General features: G+C 42.3%; 1 protein-coding gene across 1 annotated transcript in view; it reads right to left on the bottom strand.

The window, feature by feature from the left end:
- The window catches only part of NFAT5 (nuclear factor of activated T cells 5), a 63,725-nt gene that overhangs the window by 11,801 nt on the left and 36,835 nt on the right, over positions 1-15,089 (bottom strand). The window contains exons 3-6 of the mRNA XM_054389701.1: positions 13,691-14,249; positions 8,384-8,576; positions 5,124-5,314; positions 2,862-3,034 (exon numbers count right to left, since the gene is read on the bottom strand). Coding sequence (XP_054245676.1) covers positions 2,862-3,034; positions 5,124-5,314; positions 8,384-8,576; positions 13,691-14,249 — 1,116 coding nt within the window. The remainder of the gene's footprint in view (positions 1-2,861; positions 3,035-5,123; positions 5,315-8,383; positions 8,577-13,690; positions 14,250-15,089) is intronic.

Genomic DNA, 15,089 nt, shown 5'->3' with positions numbered 1-15,089 from the left:
ACTACAAACTGCCTTTGCTTCAAACTACTTCAATGCTTCTTAAAGCATAAATCAAATAAGACCATGTGTGTTAAATGAAGACAAGCACTAAAGACAATTTAAATAGAAGTATATTTTAGAATAAGGTATTTTGAGTTTATCACATTTCACATTATCAAATCATTTAGCTTCTAATGAAGGTTTCTCAACCACCTTTTCTATTCACCATAAAATACAAGTGGCATAAGCTTGGACTTGTGCTTTGCACTTATGTGGCCCACTTCTAGTGTTTAATAACAGCATACTCTGGGGTTACTACACAGAAGAACAGAAATACTGTAACACTTCAAATTATTTAATGACCTTTCAGAAAGGATTTTTCTACAACTGTTGCAGCGGGTTCCCAGGCAACCATTACGCAACTACTAAATATGCTCAAGGCACACGGACTTCTGAAAAGAGTAACTGGATTTAGGTTTGCTAACAAAGCCTATTTATATTTATTTAAAGCACAGACCTTAAAGAGCCTGCATCTACTTAATGTTTCTCCTATGGTTTCAGGTGTATTAGTGCAACTTTGACAGCAATACAAGTCATAAAACACAGCATGAGCATGCTCTGATTAGTGATTATGAGGAGGTACAGCACACATCTGTAACAAGATGTAGTAAACAAGATGTGCTCAAGGAGGTGATTTATATAAACAAGTAACATAATATACTACAACATTTTATGCCATATTGATCAGCAAGTGCCATGTACCAGCACTGTTTGGTTGGCTAGTGTCTACTGCAAGTCACCGTAACTTCAGACTACGTCAAGAGAGCAGAACCAAATGATCCTGGTAAGAGCCTCCAAGAATTCCTCTCTCAGCCTTCACATTATGATCAGTTTTACCCACAGCATTCCTCAAAGACACAAGTCTAACCAGAGTATTTTGCTTTTTCTGTTTTAGACCTCCAGCAATGAAGATGCTGTAGAATTCTTGGCCAATCTCCTGGTTACTTACACAATTAGGAAGATTTTCTTATCCACTGACTGAAACCCAGCTCACTAAAAACAAAACCAATTTAGTTCCCACTGCACGTATTTTAGAACTTTATGAAAGGATAACTTTTCTTTCTTTCTTTCTTTCAAAGTCCCTTAGCATGTCATTACTCTCACATATTCTGCTTTTTACTCACTGCCCATGTATCAAAACATAGCCTATTTTAAGGCTGTTTAGCTAAAAAAGCTGGGTTTGAGGCTTGCTGGTAGGGCAACAAGCCCTACCAACAATTATGAGGGTCCCTTGCAGGTCTCTGGCCATTCTGTTGGTTGAATGCATCCATGTAATGTTAATAGCTATCTAAACCATCTCAGCCTCTACTTCCAACAGCAAGTTTGGGATTGTTGTGTTTAAGAAAACAGCAGATGATTTCCATTCCCATTTCTGCTATGATTTAAACAATTCCAGTAACTTACTGATACAAACAAAATGTACACAGAAAGAGCTTTTAGAGACTATATAGTAAACATTTTCTCCTTAAATGTGAAAATTACTACAAAGCTATACTGACTAGAATGGAGTTGCCAGACAACTGGATTTCTAGCAAATATATCTATTTATTTTCCAACCACATAAATGCATAAGCCCTAGATCTCTAACAGTTTAAAAGACACTGGGAAAAGAAAGAGTCAAAAAGTGTCAGAGGGATGGGAACACTTCAATCTGACCTTTCTGGAAGAGCTTCCCAAACACCGTATTACTGCCTAAAGCACAGACCATGGCTGAAGAGAGGAGAAGAGTCCTCCCATGCATCAGCAGGGACACATCTTTGGTTATCAGCCTTTCCAGGGTTTCTGCAAGGTTCCTGCTCTCCCTGAGTTTTGCAAAGGGATCCTGTGTGAGAGCAGAACCCTGTAAGTAGAGATGGGCTCCATGCCACAACTGTGGATTGCCCGTAGCACTGAAGCGCACAGGGGTAGCTGATGTGGAAGCTCACATGGTTCTAATTATCTCCTCTTCCAATCTGCTCTTTTGCTGGCAACAAAACTGCAGTTTCTGACAAGCTGAATAGGAGCCCTGACACAATAGGTACTGACAGCGTTCAGAACAAAAAAACAAACCACCAAAACCCAGGAAGTTTTTATACAATGGGAAGAGCAGGACACAAGTGCCCAGGAGCTTGTGTAATCACACTGTGCTCCATGCATGGACAAAAAGCTCTCCTGTCTCCTTCTTCATCAAGAAATCTCAGGAATCCTATCAACAGCTGTACTAAACACATTTCCCTGCTCTTTGACAACAGATGAGCAAAATTCTCCACAACTGGAAGTCAGTGCAGACTCCATAGGCACAGGCAGCCTCTATGCACTGCAGCTTCCTCCAATCTTGCTCAGCAGAACCTAACCAGCCAGAGCAGCCATCTGTGCACAATGCTAAACAGAGCATTTAATAAACAGCTATAAAAAGTTTCATTCTTGCACTGAACCAGAACAGATTCAGCCCCTGGCCCATCAAACCACCACAGCTGCAAAGAACCACGGCTACTAATTTATTACAAGTTCCTCCTCTCAATGAAAGTTGACAAATGAGAAGAGATTAAAACCTGTATCGAAAAAGCCACACAATAAGTTCAAAGCAACCATGACTAAAAAAATCAGACCTTTTAAAAGGCAAAAATTCATTCAATATAAGTTACAACTATTTCTAAATACTGGTCAGTCATTTAACTTACACCCCACACCAAGTAAACCTCAACCCATGTGATTTTAGCCAGACCAATGCTGAAAAAAGCACAGATTAAGACTGGAAGGATTTTTTCCCCTCAAGGCATTTTATGGCAGTCACCCTAAAATCCAGAGTCCTCCAACACCAAATTTTTTAATTTGATACTTACTGCACAAAATTGGGGAAGAAGGTGTCTGAAGAGTCAAAGTTGAGCCATCTTTGCGAGTGATGTTAACACGGAACACCAGCCTAGCTCGTGTGCTTTTTTTCTTGGAGCCAGCAATCCCTATCCTAGCTTCAACATCAGCATTTCTCAGCTTCAGTATTCCCACGCAATCAACCCTAACAACACAAGATGGGGGAGAGTTTAGTGGCCTTTAGTAAGTTCAGCCTCTTTAATAAACTTTCAACTAGTTACACAAGCTGCAATGTCAAAACTCTTGAATTACTGAAATACTATTAGATTTTTTTTTCCTTATTTCCATGCAATCTCTGTATGACCTTTCTCATTATAGAGCCTGCTTTTCAATTCAACCCTGCATAATTTGGGTGATGAATCATGGAAGGAAGGAATATGAAAGTAGTATGAATGAAACAGAAAGTGCAACCTAACCAAGTCATCTGTAAGCGCTCAATTTACACAGATCTTCATTCTTCCATTCCCAGGGCCACATCTGGCTTTATCAGATTATTACTATAAATATTCTGCATTCACTGAAAGCAGCAGTAGAAGAAAACTCACTGTAGTGACAGTAAGTTTTTATGCTCAGTGGAAGCTGGATTTGATAGACAGGTCATACCATAACTGTGGTCCTATGGGAAACATATACAGGGCCAGAGTGAGAATGATGCGGTGTTGACTTCAGACAGACCCAAAATAATTTCAAGCAAAAAACAACCTCAAAGAAAATAAATAACAAAAAAATACCCAAATCCATGCTGCTATGTAAAGAAGTAGAGTATTGTAATTTTACCAGGATCTCAGTCCCTAGACCCAAAAAGCACTGGGACTACCTGATATGCCCTTTGAGTACAACAAATTTTTGTGCTGCATGAGGACAAATAACCAACAGCTTGAGAGTAGAGAGGAGGGGTTAGTGTGATTCCCTGGTATTACCATGAACAGAGGTGCTGAAGCATCACTGAAATCCTGGAAGGGTTCTTTTGAGTCATCGAGATAGTTTTTGAGGTATCAGCCAAGACAAATTCTCCCTAAATCATTCCAAATTCATCTTTCTAGCATCCCTATATTGACCTGGTTTTGCATTAATGTTTGAGGACGATTATAACATTAACAAGAGGTAGGTTCCAAACTTAGCATAGGAATATGTTTTACACTTAAAAAAAATCAGATTGATTCAGTCCCAAGCTGCACCAGGGGAGGTTTAAGCTGGAGGTGAGGAGAAAGTTCTTCACGGAGAGAGTGGTTGGCCATTGGAATGGGCTGCCCAGGGAGGTGGTGGAGTCACCATCCCTGGAGGTGTTCAAGAGGGGATTGGATGTGGCACTTGGTGCCATGGTTTAGATAGTCATGAGGTTTAGGGTGACAGGTTGGACTCGATGATCTTTGAGGTCTCTTCCAACCTTTTTGATTCTATGATTCTATACTGGCAAACTATTACCCTGCTTCAGTGGACACTGAACTGAAGTGTCTTCTCTTGAAGCAAGACAAACTTCTAAGTGAATAGTGACAGCTTTCAACTATATCCCCGTTAAAAAAATACATTCTACTGAAAACACTGAAAGAAGATCTCTCCCTTTCTATATATTAAGATAAAAGTAGAAAGCTTATTAAAGAACATGAAGTTTCTTGGGAGATCCAGGACACAGAGGCAGATGAGATCACCTGTCTCACACCTGCTGCAGTAAACTGTGCCCAAACTGCTGCCTGTGCTGGCCCAGAGCAGCTCTGTGAAGACAGCAAAGCAGGAGGCTGCTGTGACAAATGGCTGTCTGGCGGAAGTGACAGAAATGGAACAAGCAAAACAAGAGGAGCAAAGGCAGAGCTTAACCTCATTATTCACAGCGCCCAGTCTTGTGGGGTTTAAAGGGATCAGGAGATCCCAGCGTTCCCATTCTTTCTTCTGAACAGCAATTCTATCCTTGTTAAAAGACAAGGCAACCAGTAGAACCAGTGACCAGTTTGTAGTTCACATAATGCTTGAACATGAACATTATTGATCAAACAGAACATGAAAGTAATGCAACAAAGTTAACTGATAAAGTTTAATGAAGATCAGATTAAGCTTTAAGTATAATAAACTGAGAATGTAATTTAAACTTTTTTCTTACACACAAAGCTTCACTAAGTGCTTGGTGTGTGCCAAGACATTCAGACTTTTAACATCTAACCAACCCACTGCAGAAAGATCAGTTTCTGGAAACAAGAAGCCAGCAAATGAAAATATTTAAACAAAAAGAAGCTACTCACGCAAGTGTCATATTGTTGCTGGGGTCCAGCCCAACCTCAATGACAGTGGTCCCCTCTATATCCACTTCTTTACAGGGAGTAGTGTTTCTCCCAGTAACTCTGCAGGCCTGGTAGAACCCATGTGGCTTCACTCGGCCTGAGTCGTTGCCCACAAATACCTGCAGCACCACTGGCTCGTTGTGACCTTCCAGCTGGAACATGGAACACAAATAAAGTATTAGACTAGATCTAAGGAAAACATTTTTGACACTGAGGGCGGTGAGACCCTGGCCCAGGTTGCCCAGAGAGGTGGGAGATGCCCGATCCCTGGAACCATTCCAGGTCAGGTTGTTTGGGGATCTGACCAACTTGATCTAGGTGAAGACGTCCCTGCTGGCTGCAGGGGGGTTGGACTAGATGACCTTTAAAGGTCCCTTCCAACCCAAACCATTCTATGAGTCAATGAAATACTTAAGTTGGCCAGAAATGCCTCTTAATTACAACAGGAAACATCTTATGCAGCTGAATTTGAAGTGAATCTGCTCCCAGTGTTGCTGGAAACAACCCATCACTGGTGCTGCAAGAGAAGAGCAAGCACCAGATCTCTACTGAACCAGCAACGTTTTTACACTATTCTTTCCCATTTTTCAAACACCCCCCAAAAAAAAAAAAACAAACAACCCAAACAAAAACCCTCTTGTCCTTTACACATTTTTTTTCTACTAGCTCAGATTTCCTGAAGCTCCACTGACTCACTTTGTCTGTCCAACCCTGGCAGACTTTGATACGCAGGGTATGAACCAGTTTGCCTACTGGTAAAGCAAGCTTGAGCTTCCAGGAATCCAGTAACACGAGACTCTTCCAAACAGAATTTTCAGTGATGGGTGCTAAAGGGTAACTGGGAAAGGAATTAAAAGGAAATTCAGATGAACAAAGGCCCATTAAGAAAACTCACATAAATGAGCACTACATCTCCATAGCAACAGGACTATATGAATGGATTCTTTTCTTACAAAACTATTGGATTTCCACATTACTCAGCAGGACTGAGGGCAGTATTGGAGATGTTTCTAACACTGTTGAGCAGGACTTTACAGAGAAGTACACTTCTATACTCAGCAGCAGTCAGCACGTATTTAAGGGCTGTATCATAAGCAAATATTTCTTTGTGGATCTAGTAAATTAATTTGGGATGAGAACTGCTTTGCTGCTTTCTCAGCAGGGGCCTAAGTAAGAAAAGTGAAGTTTTCTTTCATAGTTTCTCTTTCTGATCTGTATGATAAGAAAGAGTTGCCTATTGGTTCAACCTGCTGGCCACACTCCTTCTATCATAACCAGGATTCTATTTGCCTTGTTTCCATCCAGTGGGCAATGCTGGCCTGTACTCAGTTCCATGTTCACTCTTACATCCTTACTGTGGTCCCTGCAACTTGTGTGATGGTATCTGGTATCAGTTCTTCTGTCTCTGTGCAATCCACATACAGCATTACACCTGGAAAGCCTCTCTACAATTCGCATGAGGAAAACATCACAAGTACAGCCCTGAAGCTTTGCTTCCACCAGGCTGTGTAGCTATCCTTGCAGATGGACAGATGGCTGAAACCTGTCACAGTGAGCGAGTCTGTGAGCAGCAGACTCCTGTTAGTTACCTATAGAAACCATCACCTACCATCTCCTCAGTCCATCAGTCTGTAATAGACACCAAAACATTATCCCTGAGCTTCCTCCCTCTTCTGATCTCAACAGGTCTCAACAGATCAGTCTCCAGTTTCATGCTGGAGGCCTGTGCAGTCAGGGAGCTCCACACAATACACAATAGCAGAGGCATACAGAACTGTTTTGGTTGGAAAAGACCTTTAAGATCATCAAGTCCAACCATTATATGATGTCCTCTCTTCTATCTCAACAGCTGCTGCATATCCACAGCAGCATTCCAGCCACAGACACTGCCCCACGTCTGTGACTCTAGCCAAGTCACAGCCATGTGACTGCACAAGGGAAGAAATAGGATCTGCAAATTCACTGACTCAGTGCAGTCACTGGAGAGCAGCCTCTGAATGTTCTTCCTTTTGAGCAGGAGCATGAAAGACCTCTTTGTAGCCTTCCTCCTTGTGTTTCTCCTCCATTTGTAGCTCCTCCTCCTTTCCTGGGATTTGGTCCCCATCCTCTGACAAGCTTACAGCAAAGTCCTTCTCATGGAGCTGGCAAGCCGGCTCACCAACATTTTTCCCCATTTTGAGAAGGTGAGTTACATCAGTTGTCCTTTTCTACCCTTCGAATGAGGCAAGACGAACAAAGCAGCTTAATGCTTGCTGGAGAAACCAGCTCTGCAGCCAAGCCCTGGATTCCAGACTGCATCTGCTCAATCCAGGTCCTGCCCCTTGACCAGAAGGGTTGAGACACCTTTGAGTCCTCAATCCCGCTCACCCCTGCCTCAGAGGAAGTGACCTTCATGGCACCAGTCTATACAGGGGAACGGGCTGCACTTGTTAAGTGTGAAGACAACTGTGTTCTCTTTCCTTCCTCCTGATCTCCTCCTCTCCTAATCCACATGTACTTCTCTAACTGTCCTGAGCAGTATGACCCAGAAAGGACACCTTAGGTAGGTCCTTATGATCCTACTTAAAATATACACACTGGATTCAGATAGTTCTTATTAAAAAAAAAAAGGACAAACAAACCAACCCCATTTTTGTTTGTTTGTTTTTTTATGAAACTCAGGCCTTATTGGTAAGGACATAAAACTAACAATGACCCACTGACAAAAACAATCAATTACACTGTTTCACTATCCTGGTTTTGGGTGCCTCAAGTGTCTCCAGTTACAAAGTTCATCTCATTTTAGACTAACAGGACATGCATCACAGGTGGTTATTGCTTCACCGTTAAGATTTCTTCCTCCTGTAACTTTATGATGCAGTTAGAGTTCGCTACCTGCAAGAGATAGAGCAGAGTCTCTACTGCAGAGACTGCAAAGTCTCCTTCCTTCCCTCTAAAAATAAGGAATGTAGTCGTATTTGAACTGAACCAGTTCCCACCCTATTAAAGCACATCATTTTAGTCTATAGTGCATATTTAGGACATGCATAAAACTTCTTTCCTCCTGTAACTCTTGTTGCCTGCAGGAAGAGATAGAACACAGTCTGTACAGCAGTCTGTAAAGTCTCCCCCTTTCCTCTAAAACTCAAGATTCTAGGCCTGTCTGAAGTGAAACAGTTCCCACCCTGCCAAAGCACCCCTTGGAAAGAGGTCCCCATGATACCCAGTGCTGAGCTGCATACCTTTACAGTTGGAAAGCCTTGCTGGGTCCGGTCTTTGACGGAGCCTCGGCTGCCCTCTGTCAGGTACCGAGCCCTGTGCTGGGTTTCTGGCTGTACCACTATCTTCAGCTCCTTCCCCTCACTCTTAGTTGGATACTGACCACACAACATTGGAGTCTTCTTCCCTCCAGCTCCTTTCTGGTTCTCTGATGCTCTGAGAAGCCAAAGCAGACTGTTAAAGAGATGTTATAAGCAGCTCGCTGATTAAAAAAAAAAAAACTAATAATAATTTTTAAAAAACCTATATCACAGAAAAGCTAAAAAGATAAAGTGTACATTAACGGATAGAAGATTGATAGTTGAGAGCAAGCTTTGGGATTCTCTTTCTGACAGAGAAGGAAACCTGCAGGATGAAGAGGAATGGTGCTTTCCTGCCTCCTCCAGCCAGGACAAAGAGGAACCACTGTTCAGAGAGCAAACATAAGGAAAGGAAAAACAATGGGCATTAACCTGTTAACAAACAGAAGGCAGCTCACAATCAGCTTCTTCACACTGTATGATACAGCCCAACATTATCTGCTTCTGTAACAACTACACAGATGTACACACACACAGAATGGGTTTAGGGTTAAATGATACTTCTTAAAGCTGGAAAACAGCCTCGTGCTCATTTCCTCTGACCTTGCACAGCCATCCAAACTCAAATACTAATTTCTGTAGAAACAGATTGATCAATTTACATTAAAACCAAATTAGCTGCTGTAAAAAGTTCTGACATAACTGCCCCATTTTACATCTGCAGTGTGGACCAAGGGACAGGTTCTTTCCCGGTGAGTACCTGAAGGTTTCCTGCCTCTTGTGTTCAGTTCCACAATTAAAATCTGAAGGAAGAAGCTCTCCAAAGTGTACACCAAGTGATGGATTCTGTGTGTGTGTGTGTGCGTGTGTTAAAGCATGATGGAAAACAGCCTCTGATCTTTGGCAGAGCAGGTTGGTATAATGAGCCGGAATTGAGACTGACAAACTCTTTTAACACTGGCAAAGGCCAACAACACACCATGGCAAAAGGGACAGGCAGGAAAAGAGCTCAAGGAATTTATGCAAATGTAATATTCTATTTTACTATCAAAAAGTCATTTCTAACAGCTAACAACTCTGAAGAAAGCAGCTCACTGTAATGGGTGTGAAGGCCTCAAAAAACAAATCCTATTCCAGTGCACCACACAGAAATTATTTATCCAGGACTTTTTCTTCTTGGGGAGAATGGTGAAAAAGCTGCTTCTTCAAAACCTTTTGCTGGGAGCTTTGCACTGTACATCTCCTCCACTAACCTGAAGCTGGGGTAACCTGTAGTGCTCTTTTCCAATTACCAATATACTACAAACACCATCAGCACCCCTCCTACAGCTCCTGCTGTGCAGTGAACAGCGCAAGGCCACACAGAAAGCAAATACCTCCAAGCTATTCCTCAGCCCTGGCACAGCCTGATCCAGCCCTTCTCCTACAAATGGGCCTTATTCTGCTCCTGGGAAGGTTGGCCACTTTGTCCCCTGGTTCCACTACATCTCATACCCATCAAAGTCCTATTTCTCATGCTCTTATTTCTACTAAGCCTTCTGAAACCTTTTACCACATGAAAAAAAGGGTTAAAAAGGACAGTGCTGAGCTGTTGCAAGGTCTTGCTTGGCAGAATTTCATTTTATCTAGTGGAAGGTGTCCCTGTCCATGGTAGGACGGTTTGAACTGGACCTTTAAGGTCCCTTCCAACTCAAACCATTCTATGATTCCTGTTCCGTTTATGATGGTTAACCATTTCACCATGGACCATCTGCCCAGTAAGGGGGATGCCAAGCTGGGATGGACACCCAGCACACATCGCTGCCCAGCCCAGTCCTGTCCTCCATGCCCATCTTTAACCCAGGAGTAGCAGAAAGACAGGATCTGGATTAAGAACAAGCATAAAAGAAGTGCTGGAGTACCATCCTCCTGCCAAGGAGTCCTGATTACTCTGCCACCATCTAGCCAAAAAGGATGTTTAAAAACACCAAAGCACTACATAAAACCATACCTTCTTTTAGAGAAACAAATGGGACAATGCTCTTCTCTGATGCAGCACAAAACCTGTGACATGCTCACTGAGCTGTCATTAACACCACCATGCTCTTTGCTTCTGTGCAAGTTAAGCAATAATGCTAATCACACTCAAGCTCGTTAGATCATTTTCTCTAGTCTTCCTGTCAGGCCAGTAATTAAATGAAATACATTTGTGAACTTTCAGTGAATACCTTCTCTTCTTCTCACTTGGAGTTTTAAGACACTCAGCTACCATCTCTTAACTTCCCCCTGGGAATCTCCATACCACCATGCTGGAACTCTCAGTGTAGAAGGCTCCATGGAAAGAATGTACAGGGAGTGCTTACTCTGACCTTGGGAGTTCCAGCTCCATAAACTAATATAGGAGACCAGGGTACTGTTGAATCTTGAAGGGAATCAGCCAAGGGGCCATGGTTTTAAACTAGAGGAGGGTAAATTTAAGATTGGACAGCAGGACATAGGAGGAAGCTCTTTACTATGAGAGTGGTGGAACACTGGAAAGGTTGCCCAGGAAGGTGGTATGAGGCCCCACCCATGGAGACATTCAAGGTCAGGCTTGATGGAGCTCTGGGCAACCTGATCTAGTTGGGGCTGTCACTGCTTACTGCAGGGGGCTTGGATTAGATGACCTCTAGAGGTTCCTTTCAAGCTGGTACATTCCATGATTCTCTGATTCTATGAAAGGCAGCCAGAAAAATTAAATTAACTTCTAACACTCAAAAAGTGAAGTTTTAGCAGAGTGACTTTAACGCTTTGGCCTCTCCAACCCAACTATTTTCCTGTCAGCACTTTACTCTTAGAACTCAATTATCAACACACTAATACTTCATACATTATCATATTTATTTAATGAGATGCTGCCCAACACTTATTTTGGAAGCCTTCCCTCTAGAAACCTATAGAAATCCTTACTTAAATCAGATTAGCTGAACATGAAAGCCATTATAAAGCCTTCAGCAAAATTTTTCAGGGGTATTTCCAATTGCAAAGATTTACCATTTTCATTTAGTTCACTGCACATAGAAACAGCAAAATGTTCCAGGCACACATTTCTTTATTAAGTTAGCTGTTTCCAGACAGTGTCTCCTCAAAGCCAACAGGTCTTTTCTAAAGAAGCAACCTCAGTGCCAAACCCCACAATTCTATTAAAGCTGAGGTTTGCCTGGTCCTGTGCTGGCATTGGGGCTGTTCCCAGTGGAGACCTGACAGGGAAAGTGAGCCCAAGCCTGTCGGAAATCCGAGACTCTGTCCTAAATCACCATCAATTCATCCCTTTCTAAAAAGGCTTTCACCAGTTCCAACGCTTTCCACAGGAATATATTCTTTTCCTTCCTAGCTCTTAAAGACAACTGACTAGAAGTCTCTTTTGAGGCAAATGCTATTTCCAATCCACAAATTAGCCAGGCTGCTTTCCTTGCTCTTTTCTTCAAGCCAGAAGTAAATGAACTCCTTTGGCTGAGCTCCATCAGGCTGGAAAGTCAAAAGAAAAAAAGCCACTACCGTGACCTAGATTTGTAATGCTCCATCTCCACATTCCAACATCAAAATTAAGTTTTCTAGTATTGTGGCCATTTCTTATCCCAGAGCTTTTGTTTAAAAGGACAATTCTGTTATGTAAGAGCTTTGCTGCAGTTCATTCCAGCCTGTATACAATGTTAGGAAAAGATTATGCTGGTCTACCCCTCTGTTCAGATCACTGCTGACAGTACTGGTGAACAGTCACTGCAAATACTTTAAGGGATGTCAGTCCTGTGATATTTCAGAATGAGATTCTTCCAGAATTTACTAAATCTCCCCTTTCTGAGGTCCAAAGAGCACATTTACAGTGACACAGCTCTTGCCTTTTAATAGTTTCTTCCCTCTGTAATGGAGACCTGATCCCCAACCCTGCTCAGTGGAGGCACTTTCTGAGCTCCAAGCAGCTGCTTTGCACATGCTAAATTCCTGCTTGGATTTAGCATGTACTAAGGTTTTACTTTATTATCAAATTCAGCTGGTGAAAATGTGAGATGCTGGACAACCGCAGCCAAGCTTAGAATGGCTGCTGTAAGGAGAGACCTGATGACCTCAAGGTCTGAGACAGTGGCAGGCTGCAGAGCTGGCACTGGAGCAGCACCCAAGTTGGCAAATTCTGGAATGCTCCTCAGAACCACCTACTGACAATGAAATTTTAAGTATGGAACTGCAATGATTCTGGGAATACAGACTCCAGGCTCTTTCCCTTTGAAATAGGAGAAGTTCATAATTTTTCCCATCAGTTTTAATATTCACCATTATTGTGATAAATATTGGAAGGTACTGCAAGGACAAACACAGCAGTAAAAATAAATGAAATGCACTCTCATTCCACACCCCAAAAAAAACCTCCCACAAAATAAAAAGCCTAATTATCTACAGGACCATCTTAAAAGTACTAAAGAAGTCCCAAGTCAAGAAAATAAAATGCAAAATGTATGAAGACACTTGTAGTAAACTCATACTTTCCCCTCATTAAGCAAGATGCCTTTGTTGAAGAGTATGGAGTGGGAGAGATGAGACCACCACCCAGGCGTGCCCACGCACAGACACATGCATGCACACGACCCAGAAGCACAGAGAGAAACAGGATTAGAGGTTTATTTCTGAAAAAATCCAATACAGAAGTGAATTCACAAGGAAAAACAAGGTCTGGTTCACCATGTCATCTTAACATTTGATAAAAAGGTAAAGCATCTGTTAATTGAAATGAGGAGAAATCCTAACAAGCCATCAACTTCTACTCCCATGGCTCTCTCTAGTCGATCAATAGCCACACTGAAGCAGGTGAAGGGCACAGACTGAAATCCTCACTTCAAGTCCTGCAAAAAATGTTAGGATTTCGGTGCGTCCCGTCCTCTCTGCCTTTCTGTAGAAATACAGTAAGGTTTCCACTGCCATTTTCTAAATGGAATTGTGCAATCTGTTAGGAATTTCACTGAAACAAGAACACAGATGAGCTCATCAGCACTGCGTCCAGTTGGTGCAAGGAAGTTTAGTTTTATCTTCTAAATAAAGATTAACAAAGCCTAATGAGAACTTATCAAGGAGAAGGACACCAAAGGGAACAGCAGAGAAGAGATGTGCGTGAGAACCTGAGCAGGACACTTGATGGGGCATGGGGGGAGTTTTATTAGTTTGGTTTTACATATGCCATAGAACTTTAAAAAAAAATGAAACAAAACAAAAAACAACAACAACAACAAAACAGATACCAACCCATTTCCTGCTTTTGAGTTGCCTTTGCTGTCCGTGCTGAGCTGAGAAAGGACATAGTGAGGCGCTTTGGCACTGTCGGCATCAAATATATCCATGTTGGACTCTTCACAATCTCGACGTTTGATCCCTGGCCTCTGCTTTGGGTTTCGTTTGCGTGATTTACGTGGCACCTCAGTGTTATCATTGTAGGAACTGGTACTCATGTTACTGAAGTTGGAGGGTGAATCCTCCATCCACATACTGCAGCTCTGTTCTGACTCCAATCCACAGCCCTCATCCTGGCAGGACATCCGACTGTTGTCCAGCAAGTCCTCGGGTGGTGGCGAGATGTACAGGACTGTGTGTCTCTTCGGCGTTGACTGCTGCTGCTGGGCTGCGTTACTGGTTAACTGCTTGTCACTTACCCCTCGGGTACTTACCCCCACGGCTGAGGAGCAGCTCTCCACTTGCATAGCCTTGCTGTCGGTGACTGAGGTAGAGTAAATGGTAGGACTGGAAGAGGTGGTAAAGGAGCTGCAAGCACCGGCCATGGAGGAAGAGGAAGGAGCTGAAGAAGCATCTGCGGTGTATAATTCACAAGTAAATACAAGATAACACGGTGCTGTGTGTGCTGGCTATAGCAGTCCCATTGAAATAAAGTGATTTAGGAACCGATTGCTTTCCCCCAACAAATGTTTGGAATTTGGTAAAGTTTTAGAATGTAGATGCTTAAAGCAGTACAGCCTGGCCAGTACAGAGCTTTGGAAATGTCCAAATCAGAATCGTTTATGTCCGCTGTAATCAGCTTTTATTAAACTTAATATTAAACGCATAAAAATGGCTGCAAGTAAATCAAGCTTTCATTGCCTCAGCTGGACTAATTAATTGTGTAGAAGCCATTTCATCTACAGTAATGGAAGCCCCAATGCAAAATGCTTATAATCCACATTCAGTGCCAATTAAACCATTTATGGTTGGAAATTTATTTTTCGTTTTGAAAAAGGCGGGACTGTGCTTAGCCACAAAATATTAAAATAAGTTTCTAACCTATGAAGCAGAGAACTACAGGTCATTTTTAATGCAGACACTCCCTGCTTCAGAGGCAAATCCTGGAATAAAAATATGAGAAAATAAATGAGAAAAAGAGCTGCTGATTATTCCATCATAAATGCGAAATAAAATATAAAATCAACTTGAGGTGGTAGGTAAAATGGAACTGGTATCAGTCACTAGGACAGAGCTGTTTGGTCTGAAGGTTCAAAACAGGGATGAGATATCTCTACTGGTGACACCCTGGTCCAAGAAGATAGGGAATTTCTGTCATTTGGCCCTTTCAAGTCACCAAGACTGACTTATTTTGGACTTACTAGCCAAGTCCCTTATGGATGTGAAGACAGCTTGGGACAGGCCTCTGAAAAAA

The sequence above is a fragment of the Indicator indicator genome, chromosome 19 (genome assembly GCF_027791375.1).
Source record: "Indicator indicator isolate 239-I01 chromosome 19, UM_Iind_1.1, whole genome shotgun sequence".
NCBI lineage: Eukaryota > Metazoa > Chordata > Aves > Piciformes > Indicatoridae > Indicator > Indicator indicator.
This window is presented reverse-complemented; position numbering and strand designations above follow the sequence as displayed.